The sequence below is a fragment of the Chroicocephalus ridibundus genome, chromosome 4 (assembly GCF_963924245.1).
Source record: "Chroicocephalus ridibundus chromosome 4, bChrRid1.1, whole genome shotgun sequence".
Taxonomy (NCBI): Eukaryota; Metazoa; Chordata; class Aves; order Charadriiformes; family Laridae; genus Chroicocephalus; species Chroicocephalus ridibundus.
In genome coordinates, this window is record NC_086287.1 from 76,325,194 (window position 1) to 76,339,392 (window position 14,199).

The following is a 14,199-nucleotide window of genomic DNA, read 5'->3' on the forward strand; positions in this document are numbered from 1 at the left end:
GATTTTTGACATCTCAGCTGTAAATTACTGTCATTCTGAGGTATAATTTATTTCCTTGTGGTAGAGAACTGGGTCAGGGAACTGAACATCAAGGGTCATGGTTAGTAGCTTGATAGGCATATCCTCTGCGGACCCTGTGCTGACTCATCAGGATAGTAAGTAGAGAGTACTTTGGCAAAAATAATATACGTTTCAGTATACTTTGGGGAAAAAGGTGGCAGCTTAAGTATATTAGAAATCTACTAAGGAATTTAGTTAAAGACAGACACACCAAGCACCTAGGGGAAATGTACTGAACAAAGATTGAGTTTAGCCATTGATTAACCAAATCCAGTTTGACAGAAATCTTTACAGACCTGGAAGAATCACTACATAGAAAGCCTCATGTAATTTATTTTTTTTTTCCGACAACATGAAAGAATTTTAATTTGTTTTCTAGGAGTTAATGATTAACATTTTGAGATATAGGAAAGGTACTTTTCAAGTTTTGTTGAAATTGCTGAGTTACGTAGGTTGCTATGAATTTTAATTTCACCAATGAAAGCATTCCCCTCCTCCCCCCAAGAAACTGAAAATGAATTCCAGTCTCCTGTCATAATAAATTTATGTAATGTTTTGGAGAGGTTGGATTCCATGCTTTTTCTCAAGCTGAAAGATCGTGGCAAGACCTGTAGGGCTGGGTGCAATACAATAGTTGGTTAGCAGGTGCTGACATAGCCTGTCTCTTTCCTGTAAGAATTTGATGAAACCAACATCTCTGGTGGGAACTGGTAGCAGCAAATTATCTCTATAGAATTTGAATGACTCCTGGCTACAGCAAAATTGCTGGGGGCAGTAGGCCTTTTCTTGGTTTTTTTTTTTTTTTTTTTTTTTTTTTTTTAAGGTAACTAATGTTCACAAGTAAAATGTCCCAAAACCTAGTGTAGGCTCGTATTTCCTAATGTCTGGGGGGTCATCAGTGAGTGTCCTGCAGTTAAGATGGGTTAATATTTGATGTTCTCAGAAGTTGTTACCATGTTGGCACTTAAATGGTCTTGGAGAAGTTGAAAAAGGAAAGAGACAGCTTGGATTATTTTCGCTAAGGACCGTTTCTTAATGTATCACAATTGATCCCCCTTGTTAATTCCCTATGCCAAGCAAGATACCAACTCCAAAAAATGTTTGCAAAACATTTGTTCCATTTTCTATCCTTTTTGTTGTTGCTTGCTTAAACTTGCATGATCAGTTTTCTTTTTGCTTAAACATTTTGACAGTTCCATCTTTGTGCAGATGTCTGTATTTCTATGCCAGTGCAGGTTTATATGCATGAATAAAACTACTCATATATGATTCTTCCTCTTTAGCTTTGGGGTTTGTTTTTTTTTTTTTTTTTTCCCTAGATTTAAAAAATTTTAATTTTCCCTTCAGGGACTTGATCAGTCAAATGTAGGGGCAGAGTTGAGGAGACCACCATAAAAAATACTGCATGACCTGAGTTTTCTTAGGTAAATGATGAAAAATCCTGAACAAAACATGAACAAGCAGATCCCTCCCCTTTTAGAAAGAAACAGCTAAACCTGTCCACAGTTTATCAGTTCACACTATTTTAATGAACTCCACAAGAAAGAGCTTTCTCCACTCGTAGCAAAACTGTGTTCTGCAATCTTAAAGTCTTGAGTGTCTTTGTCACTCAAATGTTTCTTTACATTGCCTTAAATTTACTGCTGTTGCAAAGTTAACACTTCTGAGTGTGTATTTTCTTCTTCTAAATTCTGCCCTGTTCCTACTGGTCATTCATGCCCTGACACTGTGCTAAACCCTTCCTTTCCATCCTTCATGTTTGTTTACAGTTGGAAAATGGCCAAACCCAGATATAATCTCACCTTAAACTTTTGAATAAGGATCTGGATCTTAGTGTATAAAGACAAACTTAATTGAACCTGAGATTGAATCCAAAAATCCAAACCCCTCAGGAGCATTTAGACCTGAATCTGACCTTTACAGCTCAGACCTTGCTCCTCTCATTCAGCTATTTGCCAATGATTATAAAAGCTTCCTGCTGCAACCTAATTTTTCTTAGTTTTGCCCTCTTCCAAGTTAGTTCATTCTTTCCCTTTCTTGTCTTTGAAAATGAATGAAGTTTTCTGAAGTTGTAAGCAATGGAAACACTGTTATTTGCCATTTTCAGCAAGAAATTCCTAGATCAGCTCTGTATATCTGGAACTACAAAAGACACTTCAATGCTTTAGAGTAGTAAAAAACCCCTACCCTACTTAAAAATGATAAATGCTTGTTCATGGTTCACTATTCATTAAAGACCCTCTTTGTTTTTCCCAAAGATTAATCAACCTTTAAGCTAAATATAACAGGGTGTTTTGATGCCTGTTTGGCAAGAACAAAGCAGTACAAAAGTTGTTCGGGGTTTTGGGGTGTTTTCTGGGCTGAAGTTTCTGTGATCCTGACTACCTTCAGACATCGTCTATCTTGAGCAGATTAATGAATTTTGGCACTTGCAAAAAATCTCTTCTAGAAACCACTCTACTCAATGTCTTACTGTGGCTTGTATTTTGCAAGCAGGGTTCCAAAACCTCATTGCAGGTTCATAGTAGTAATAGTTCATAGCAGTGATGCTGGGTCATACCTTTAAATAGTAATAACTGTTGATGAATAGCCCCTCTGTAAGCTCATAAAAAAGCAGCAGTGAGTAATTATTTGCTGGCCTGTAAAAGATTTGATCTCTTTCTAAACCTCTTAAATATTGTGAGTCTTTAAATACACAGCCAGGAGCAATACTGTTGGTATGTTGGCTGTGGCTGTGAAAACAGATTCAGAGAATGTACAGAGTGTTTATTTGAAATGTAATAAAGCCCCTGTTTAAGGTTGATACCTCTCCAGTTACAGAATATAACAGTAAAGGAAAAACGTCAAGGCAAGAAGGAAAAAATACTCACAGAACTGTCGATGCCAAGAGTAAGGAGCATGATGAAGAATACCACAGCCCAAAATGTAGATCCTGAAAGAGTTGAAATTGCCTCTGGATACAGAATGAAAACTAAACCAGCTCCTGAAATAGAAAAGAAATAGGAGAAAAAAAGTATTACTAAATGACGTTTCTCAGCTTCAAAAAAGTTGTTCATTTTAATAAGATAAATTCTGTCTAAGTTGACTTTTACATCAGTCCACATCACACTCTGAGTAGTTGTTAAAACAAAATTTGCATTATACAAAAAATATATCCAACATACTTTAATAATGTACTCATGACAGCTTTGTATTAAAAAAAAAAAAAAGCTATCCCATTCTTTTCCACTTGTAGTAATCTTTTATGGGATTCACAACATTGCTAGCTACTTTTTAACTATGTAGTAGAGAATGAACTGTGTGGATATGGACTCCAGTGTTTTGCAGGAGTGCTCCCGCATGTGATGAGAGATACAGGAACTGAAATCATGGGTGACCTGTTACCAGTGAAAGGACTCCACAGCTAAGAACCATCCAAAACAGTAACCTATGGCACTGAACAGCAACACTTTCACAAGATACTGTGCAGTGATAAATGCCTTTTTGTTGCACAGACTGAACTTGTGAGGGGCAAGATGTTGGGAAACCTCAATTCAGTAGAGGTGAGATCAATCAATACTATTCAGAGTGCACGTTTCAGCAAGGCATGTATACTAAGTAATTTAATTCAGGTCACTTCTATGAGATTTTCACATACTGATTTGAAACAAATATAAACACATCTGCAAAGAAATGGTGGACAAAAAGTGGTAAAACTAATACAGAATTAACTTCCTACCTTCAGTGGCTACATCCTCAATTTTAACTTTGTGCTCATGAGCCATGTAGCCCAATATGGAGAAAATTGCAAATCCTGAGATGAAGCTTGTGACACAGTTAATGGTACTAGTCAGCAAAGCATCCCTAGTGATGGAGAGAAGAACAGCCCAGTGAAAAAAAAGCACTTTAAGAACTAGATAGGGATTATCTTATAGTGATAGGCAGATTCTTGTGAAAATGCTACTTGTGCAATTACCCTGATGATCCAAAAGCTCATATCAGCATACTATGCTAGCAAATGACCTACCTTCACTTACTATTTTGATTTAAAACTGAGTTATGTTCAAAAAAGTCAGCAAAGCTCTATTAAATGTTAAGATATTAATGTCATCATCCTAGCTGGTAGCCAAAGCATAGCAAGAGAGTGCCCTGAAGTGAAAGAGCCTTGCTGTTTATCAATTCATGTGAGCAGATATTCAAGAGTATTTTCAGACAACCCCAGGAGTGCATTTTTAGCAAACTGTGCTGCCATTCAGATGGCACTGGATAACATCCTTAATCTGTAATGGGGTCTCTTCATCTATGAAGTCAGCTAGGCTTTTCTGAAAAAAATACAACTCTTGTTTATCAGATTGTTACAAAAGTGAATTTAGTTTAAAGGTTAAATATTGTACAGTGTGCACCATATAGTAATGATTGTACAAAGTTGTGTTTTTTAACCAATCTGCCACGGTATTATGATAGATGTATGAGTTTTCTTGGGTATTAATAACCACTATTGCCAAACCTAGCTTTAAGATAAGCAGACCGTATGTCTTTAGATGTCTGCCTAATCTGCACTGTGTCTTGTATGTAAGCTTTTGCTGCATATGACCTTTAGAACAGAGGACGCGGCTCTGTGAACATCAGGAATGCCAAACAGTGCTTTAATAAGCAGAAAGTAAATACGATTTCCTTTCATCAGTTACACTACCCAAAAACATAGGTGTCGTACACCAAACTTTATCATCTTCCTTATATTACTTTATTTTGATAACATTGAACGATTTATGTCCTGTAATTCTTAAAATGTTTTCCTGGGGGAAGGCAGCAGGATCAAGAGACACCAGATTGGACCCATAAACTCAAATTCTTTTCGGTCATTAAAGAGAAAAATTGCTAGGTATTTGTCATTGATAAGATGGCAACAGTATTTCTTGTTTCCCACAACACTAAAATATTCTTGTGCAAGTGACTAATGCTTTGTTTTGCTTAGTCAGTAGCTGGATTACGTGATGCTTATCTGCTTACAAACGGAGCTGAGCTAGCTCACAGTATTTTGCATATAAAACCAGATCATTATTTAAGTACAGATTCTCATATTTTCTGTCCCTGATTTTCAGTATTGTTACCCTGCCTTAATTACTGACACTTCCTCTCACGGAAGCTGTGTTGAAGCATGGATGGGTCAGTATAGCTCTGAGTCATGGCCTTCACTTGCAAACAGTACTATTTTCAATTTGTCGTTTCAAGAAAGCCTTTTGAACAAAATATGTCAGCACATTATGGAGTTATTTGACCAAAAGAAGGATATTTCTAAGTGTTGCAAAATGCTACTGAATTAAAGCTTGTTTTCATAGTGAGAACTAAAACACACTATTTAATGAAACTACAGGTGACTCTTATAGGGAAGGCAAGGCTTGTGAAGCAACATTGAACAAATATAGTAAGCTAGGAGCTAAATAATATGATTTCACATATAAGTCTGTGGTGTTTTCTTAGTTTCAAGTGGATTTTTTCCATTTCAGAGCAGATTAGAATACAGAAGCAAAACAGTGCTGCTATGAGATTAATGCAAAATTATTTGCAGAAGATGGTAAATTGTTATTTTGGAAGACTATTACAGCTAGCATTCTAACTGAAGTGTTCTCAAACCCGGTAATATTTCCTACTGCAAATAATCAGCTGGCAACTTAAAGCCACTCTGGGCTAAGTACAAAGCTCTCTGAAGTCAGTGGGAGTATTCCATGATTTTGGCTTTCAGGCTGTTTAAGGCAGTTCAAATCTATTTATTTTCTTCTCCCTTTTCACTTCAACATTTTTTGCCATCCTTCATTTCACAATGTATTTATAATACATACATATAACTTCTGAATTTATACTTAATGGGAAATTTTAAAGCGATGCTTGTTTTCTTTCCAAAATGGAATGTTAATAAAACTTCTAAATGTTGTAAGTTCTCGAAAGGGGCAGAGCAGTTCTGGTTGAATTTCCATGGTGGTGATTCAGCAAAACACTTACAAACCAACTTGATTTAAAGTGCGTATCCTAAATTGGAGCTCCACATAAAATATCAGGAATATAATCCCAAAGTACAGGAACACTTCTGGAAACTGGAATCCTGCTGTTAGTTCCTGGACCGATAAGATTTCATCCTGTGTGCACTGTTGCTCTTAATGGTGCTTTTGAAAGGCAAACACAAGCACAGTTTACACAGCTGTCTAAAGTCCAAACCTAATCCCATTCTGTTTTGCTTTGGCAGATATCTTGGCAGGTTCCTGTTGCTAAAATTTCAGAAAGGAAGACAATGTTTCAAGATTTGGGTTGGTTGCTATGTGCACACAGGACTGACCATCATTAAGAAATGACTGAAGATAAAAATATAGCTTAGTACTTAGCCCAGCTGCAGTTAGAGTAAAATAGTAACATTCTGAAGCAGTAAGGAAAGAATAGGCTGTCTTACCTGTAACAGTTGTTATCAAACTTATTGTAACTGGCAAATGCAATTAAAACGCCAAACCCAGCTCCTAAGGAGTAAAATATCTGAGTAGCTGCATCAATCCATACCTGCATAATGACACCAACATTGTCTGTCAGTTCAGTCCAAAAGATAGATCAGGAAAATGCAAGATTGTACAAGACAGCTGGCTTTTGAAAAATGATCAGCATTCATGCTTATGGGAGTTTAAATGCTTCTCAGCCCCCATGAGATGTCACATGGAGCACAGTCATGGTCTGGAATGGCTTAACCTGAAATGGTAAGGCCCAAAGCAGTGGGCAAAGTGGCTAAAGTGGCCAAAGCAAAGTTCTCAGTGCATGCACACTGCTACCACAATGGGGTGTACCACTTGGGTTCTACTTCTAAGCTTTTACTGAGGTCTAAAATGATTACATGATTTTTCTCCCGGGTGACACAAATACACTTCCAATAGTTCTTGTTCCAAGTTAGTTTGGAATGTACAACCAGAAAACTAAAAATAGTTAATGGGTCAAGAGCTACAGGACACTTTCTTTCCCATAAGAGAGCTTTCTTTGTGGGACTGTTGGTACAATTTACACGATGCTTTCGTGTTTCAGAAGCTGAAGCACGACTGATGTGCTGTGAACAGAACCATGCAGGTTATCTGTCGCCTTTCCCACTTAGTTGGAGATGGAGTTATTCCTGTGATAGTCATTAAATTTCAGTTTAGATGCAACTTGGTCACTTTAAAATTGTCTGCTAGGGAAAACATGTTTTTAATGCTGTAACATTCTCTAAAGTGAGCCTGCAGCCCAACATCCACTCACGATGTGCAGACAACAGTCAGGAACAATGCTACAGAGCTGGTGTCCTGAATCAGAAGCCTGCAAATAGTCTACCCTGGTTAATGAGGGTTTCACTTATTCAGTTACACAGAAATATTTAAACGAGAATCTTCCACAAGGGTAATGAAGACAATGGAGTGAATAATACTCAACACTTCTCAAAATGATATCTTCAGTGTTTGATTGAATCTGCCAAGTGCTCAAGGCTATAACAAGCACTGGATTTCATCTCTATCCATCTCTACAAAATCAGATCCGATGTGTCTGTTCAGCTTTCTAACAGACCTAGGCAGCTTATGTGCTCCTTCTGCATTGGGATTTTAATGCTAAGCTTTCACATTTGGCCCAACGGAAAGAAAGAGAGCGCCTTATCCCATCCTAACATGATATATGAAAAGCACTTATGCTAGTGATCTATTTTTTCTCAACATAGATGATACTTTCAGCTACTGCCCACTGAAGACTGTGAACTCTGGACTCATACAGAAACTTAACTTTATGAACTGTTGAGAGTTAATTACTTGAAAGTTAATATGTAGAACAATCTGTGATGTGTTTATTGCACACCAGTGGATAGGTGGATGTAATTTTTGCCAAATTTCAGTTCATACAGGGCTTTTAGGTATCATGATTTCTTTTACTAAACAGCAAAACAATCCTGTAAAATTAATTCCTTGGTCATTCCTTTTATATACCTAGTTACATCTTAGTGTTCTATCTCTACACAAAAGGTTGAGATCAAATAGGGTGGTACTCTCTGAGGAGCGTTTATGTGCATCAGAGTGCAGAAGGAGGGATGCAAAGCCTCCTATAATTATTCTTATTTTTTAAAACTTCTTACAACTTGTGTTGTTAATGAAGTTCCTGACATTTTTTTAAAATAAATTTTGCTTAAACTATAACTAAATCTGCATGCTGCCACCATAAGGTACTTGGTTTTAGTGGTTTTCTAGCTCTTTTGTGTCTTGCCAGTGGAGTTGTATTCATGATACTTCCCCTTTCGTACCTACTGATTCAGATAAGAGGTTAGCACCTGCTGCCTATGGAGGGAGTTATGCATATGCTTAAGTATCCATGGAGTAAGAGTTTTGGCTCAGGTATCCATGGAGTAAGAGTCTTGGCTCATAGAAGCTGATTAGGAAACAAATTGAGAAGATCAAGGTGAAAGGAAAAAAGAAGAAACCAGAAATACCTTTAGAACTAAGATTAAATGCAAAACATTCCCTCTGTTATAACAAAGCAGAATATGAAACAGACAGTGGGGCTGGTTCTTCTGCAGTTTACACTCGTTGTTCTCTGTTCACTTCAGCTGAATGTCTTCTGATTGACGCCTAGTTGAATATATTTTTATGGCAGGGTATTGTTTTTATATGCATTAAAAATTAAAAAACATAAACATTTTATAGGAGGCAGTCATCAGTCTTTCCAGCTTTCTTTATGGTTGTTTATGCTATTATAACTTTTGTGCATATTCTTCCTTGTGTATGTGGATTTACAGAAGTACTGTGCTGTGTGGAGAGGAATCCCTGTGTGCACCCCTAGATGTTATAGTCTTCAGGAAATTTGTTAAGGTGTTCAAAAGCATAAGTGTCTTCTCATGTCTGATTTAACTCTGTATTTAATGCAGATTCCAGTGTAGCTGCTGTTTTACACAGATGTTTAATATATCCATTTGTGCAATGGAGATGAGTATTATGGCTTTGTAGCTTGTGGACTTTCAGCAAGGAACATAGCTAGGCATTGGTCTAGTCAAGAGGTTCTCAGGTGAATATCTTTCTCTTCTTTCTCTCCTTTTTACAGAGATACCCTTTTGTGGATTCAATATCCCTGAAAATGAGATTTCTGAGGGCTTGCTCAGTGCTGTGCAGTATGTGGTCCTATAAAATGAGGCAGACCTTGACACTGATGAGGATGCTCTAAGATCTTTTAGAAGCGCGTTGGCAGAGCCCTCTAGGTCATTACTGCTTGTGACTTATGATGTTTCTTTGTTAGATTCTTCATTTGGGAGGAAAAAAAAATAATAAATCAGAAAGATTCAGGGACACACTGACATAGAACTGAAGCAGGAGTCTATTCTTTGGAGCCTCAGGACAAAGATTAAACACACAAACCTATTGCAGCAGCAGGTATCCCAGTCTCCGACCAGGAGAAAGGCTGACATGACAAAGCAATTCATGAAACTTTTCCTTATAAATGATCTTTAGCCTTTTATTATTCTAAAGCAACTTTTTTGTTGTTGTTGTCTGAAAAATTTAGTCTTTGAAACAAATAACGTCAGGGTCATCCAAATAGCAGCTGCAAAAATATTAAGCCAAGAAAGAGCAGTGCAAAGAATATCCTTCCAAAAGCAGAAGGCAGCTATGCTTATAGAGGCCTAGCTTCTGAACTGATGGAAGCTGGCCCAGCTCCATAGACGTGTAGTCTTTTGATGTTTTTTTTCCCAAACAGAACTTAAAATATATAAGAAAAATTTAAGCACCTCCTTTCTTCATCCTTGCATCTTTGTATTTATGTTTATGCATAAATGTGAACTATTGAGGTGGCTACTGCCTTGGTGACAAAGGTGGCTGCAAGTAACATATTTGAAGTTTGTTTTTTTTTCTGTTTTTGAAGAAATGCCAGTTTCCAAATTTAGTATTACAAAACCGAGGAATTTGCTAAGAGTATATAAAATAGGTCTGTATTCTAAAATTTAAAGTCTTTCTCTGCCTATTTAATTATTCAGGAAAAACCAAGATAGGAAATGTACAATGCAACTATGTACAAAATACTGACACCTCTGAAAGCTGCAAATTTTCGAGACAGTTTATTGCCTTCTAGTAAAACTATGTCCTCACTTTTCAGTTTTGTAACTGTTTGAATGGCCTCATGACCCATCCGCAGAGAGACCACTATCTTATAAATGACTTATGATATTTTTAGAATAGCACAGTGGTAAGATCTATCTGTAGTCACCAGATCGTTGCTCTTCATAGGTCTGAAATGCTGGTGATTTCATGAGTTAGTGACAATACTCGTAGATCTTGCTTTACAATGGACAAATCAATTCTTAGTTCCAAGGTACTCCACAAATTGAGTTGGTTTGGATATATTTAATGAGAATGTCTTGCAATGTGGTTAAATGATACAGGCAAATGTACATTACTTTCAATAGTAAGATAAGAACATCATACTATTGAAAATCTCATTTGTATGAAGGACTACGATTAGGTGAGTTATTCTTGACTTAGCATGTTTAGCAAGGTTTTCATAGGCTGGGATTTGTGTTCACCAGGTTAATGTTTAACCTAGTGATTCAAAAAGCAGAATTTTCTCATTGAGGGAATTCTTAGCATTTTGAGAACTAAATTTTTGCACAATTCAATTTTAATGTACAAAGGATAGCGCCATTTACAGGGTGCACAGTCAAAGCGTGGACTTTAAGGGACTGCTACATCTGAATCTGCCCTCATTTTTTTTGTGATGAGAACAGTTTGAGTTTGGGCTGAGATAGTCCTGTTGCAGAGACTGTTGGGAAGTTAGACTATCAGGGACAATGGACTAGTGCTTATGCAAATGCACAAGTGTGGCTATATAATTTCTGAAATTAGCTGCAGTATTTTCAGTTTAAATAACAGGGGCAACAGGTTTAATAATGAAAAGGGAAAGAAAGCAGACGAATACACTTACTGTGGCTTCTTTTAATCTTCTGAAATCTATGTGCAGGTATGCATTTATTCCATTGTATGCACCAGGCAGGGTTATTCCGTGTATTAACAAGACAAATAATACAACATAAGGCAAAGTGGCTGTTATCCAAACAACCTGCAAACAATAGAGATCCCAAAGGTTAATCAGCTGTTACAGAAGATTGAAGAATGTGTGAAAAATACAGTGGGCATCTTCTTGGTTTTGTCCATTCGGTTTGGTGGAGAAGCTCCAGAAGCTCTCTGGACATCTCAGGGGAAAATGCTGTTATGTAACATGAGTCTTTACATATGTATGTTTAGATACCAGTAGGAGACAGTTTTGACAAAGAAGACTTGGAGTGCTTATACATTACCAGTGTGTGTTAGACTTTTGATTAGCTATATATTCATTTACTGAACAAGTGCTTTCATGAAAGTGTACAAAAAGCTTTCAGAGGTATCCAACCCTAGAATTTTTGTTGAAGTATTTTCTAAAGTATGTGAAAGTAATTTCAAATTACTTTCATCAGCTATTTCTCTTATCATGGCATTTTATGTAATAAAACCAAAGCATCTTAAACCATTGAAACATCAGTACATTTGTCTAAGAATAGGAGGCACATTTAAGACAATTCAAAGTCTTTCAAAATATTTTCTTCATGAGACCACTAATGTTGAATTGAAAATAATATGCTAATAAAATTTCCATGTGTGGAACATCACACAAGCAAAACTTGTACATAAAATAAAGGCTGAATCTGTATTGTGTATTTCCACTGTACACACATGAAGGCCTCTCACATGGTTTGGTCCCTGAGGGTCACTCAGAAGCAGTGATTTAGCCTCTTGCTTTCTAAAATTAGGAGACTTCTCAAAGGAGACAAAGAAAGTAGTTGAGATAGAAGGATAATGTTATCTCTACCTTTCCTGAAGTCTTCACGCCTTTCCACAGACTAAAGAAAAGAATGATTACCACCACCAAGAGGCAGAGGGAAAGTTGCCAGCGAGGCAAGCCAAGGTCATGGATTCCACGGCTTTCATGCAGGTGCAGAACTCCTCGCCTACATACCAGATACACAGAAACAAAGCAAAGTCACTAGGGGGAAAAAGGTTTTTACATATCTCATCCCGTGGGCAGCAGGAATGGATGTCGCACTGCAGTAGTAGCTGCCCTACTGACATTGCTAGCAGTTAGCGAATTTTGTGAAGCCATGTACTGTGCTTCTTCCCACCATGCCTTTATGTTTTCACTGGCCCATCAGTGTCTGTTTAGCACCGTAGTGGCATAATGATGGCATTCTCTTCTCTCCTTCGCTGGAAGTGTTTGGGGATTTTGGAAGTCTTGCTTGAATACTGAACAGATGCCCAGAGAATCTCCATCCCTGCAGATTTAAAAACTTGGCCAGTAAAGGCCTTGAGCAGACTGATTTACTTTTAAAGTTAGCCTTGCTTTGGTTAAGGAGTTGTATCAGATGACCTTCAGAGATCTCTTTTGGCCTAAATTATTTTGTGATTCTAGATAAGCAAACAGGTGGCTTCCTGCAACTTGGGCAGTTACAAAGTTACTTTCAGTTTCTTTTTGAATAGGCTATTGTGAGGCTGCAAAAAAGTAGCTGGATAGGAAAAGCCAACAGTTGGTAAATTTACATTGGATATAGCGCTCTGTGTTGATCACTGAAATAGTGGAGTGATAGCAGAGAAAATTCTGTTGCTTACCAGGGCAGGCTAATTCTTTTGAGATGTACACAATGAAGTGGATTGAAGTGTAGAAGAGTGTTTGTCCCCATGAGCGGCGATATCTACAATTAGGGCTGTCCAAACACATTGTGTGCAACAGGCACAGGGATATGGGAGAGATTTTTATAGTGCATTTCCCTTGCTTTAACGCAGTTCTATGCTATTGAAGTGTCTCTTGCTGCTTTTGCGAATCTGTTTATGCAGAAATATTATGCAGAAATATTTTGCTTTACTGAAAGTTGTATTTGCAAAGAGGACTGGCATTGCTGCTGGAGCCCTGCACTAGAGGAGAACTGCAGAGCTAACTCCTGGGTCTGATACAGATCTACAGGATGCTGGCTCAGGGATTCAATTTGTTAGTGTTTCAGTGTCCATCCAGATAAAATAGTCACAACCTTCCTTGTCTCCTCCCTTTCCCTATCACCTTTTATTTGCTATGCACTGCTTAAAAAAGTTGATCTCTTTTGGCTTCTCTTAGTACCATGATAGTACAAACAAATCAAATCAAAGAAACCCTTTTCACTGGAGGACCTTGACCTGGTTTATGAAGATAACTGCATTTTAAAGAAGCTGAAACACTGAGTGATTTGCCCTGCGTGACTGCAGACATGTAGAAACTAAAGCCTGAGGAGTATAATTCCAGCCTTATTGGCTGTCTGCATACAATCTCTTACTAGATAGATGGCACTTCAGAATTAATTTACACACTTGTCTTATCAAGTCAGAGATGAGTGAGATAGCTAAATAAGTTCCACGATAGGGCAAACCCATGTCAACTTAAATGGGGAAAACCAAAAAATGTGTCTGTACTACTTAAATTGTAGAAACATGCTGGGAAAATTAAGGCCCATTAGAACGATCCATCTAGTGATAGTTGTATACAATTCCCTTTTGATCCCTAAAGATATGATCAGCTAAGAATTCTAACAGTTCTGCTTCTGGAGTTTCTCATGTTTAATAAGAAATGCTGTATTTTTTACCTTTTTCAATGATTTATTCCAGGTTAGATAAAAGATACTTGTAGAAAATATCCTCCTAAATGAAGCAGCTGATCTGTTTCTGTTGCATTGTAAGGCTAATAACAGGTGAAGCAGTAAAAAGCTAGCAACCATGTGTTTGTGGCGTATATTCAAGAATGTTCCTATTTAGAAAGTATAACTCTTATTATTTAACAATATAGCAGTTACCTGTTGAAAGAGTCAAACATTGAGGCAGACTTCTTGGTATCTCATCTAAAACCCTATTATCTTTATTTAAATGTACATAAATAGGTAGTTCTTGTTCAGCTTTTGCTTAGAATGTGAATGAAAGATATTTGTATTTCTGCTAATAAAGCATAATTTGCCAGATGATACGCAAGTGTAAGTGAATCCTGGGCAGGGATTCCTGATTCCATGCTAAACTTACCAGCTTGGGCAGTGATAAGTGTAGCTGGGAAAAGCTTCATAGGCTTCTGATCAGAACATTTGTC

The 14,199-nt window shown here is 37.3% G+C and overlaps 1 protein-coding gene across 1 annotated transcript in view; it reads right to left on the reverse strand.

The window, feature by feature from the left end:
* The window catches only part of SLC6A2 (solute carrier family 6 member 2), a 71,936-nt gene that overhangs the window by 17,789 nt on the left and 39,948 nt on the right, over positions 1-14,199 (reverse strand). Inside the window, exons 5-9 of the mRNA XM_063332265.1 lie at positions 11,914-12,052; positions 10,993-11,127; positions 6,482-6,585; positions 3,779-3,903; positions 2,931-3,043 (exon numbers count right to left, since the gene is read on the reverse strand). Coding sequence (XP_063188335.1) covers positions 2,931-3,043; positions 3,779-3,903; positions 6,482-6,585; positions 10,993-11,127; positions 11,914-12,052 — 616 coding nt within the window. The remainder of the gene's footprint in view (positions 1-2,930; positions 3,044-3,778; positions 3,904-6,481; positions 6,586-10,992; positions 11,128-11,913; positions 12,053-14,199) is intronic.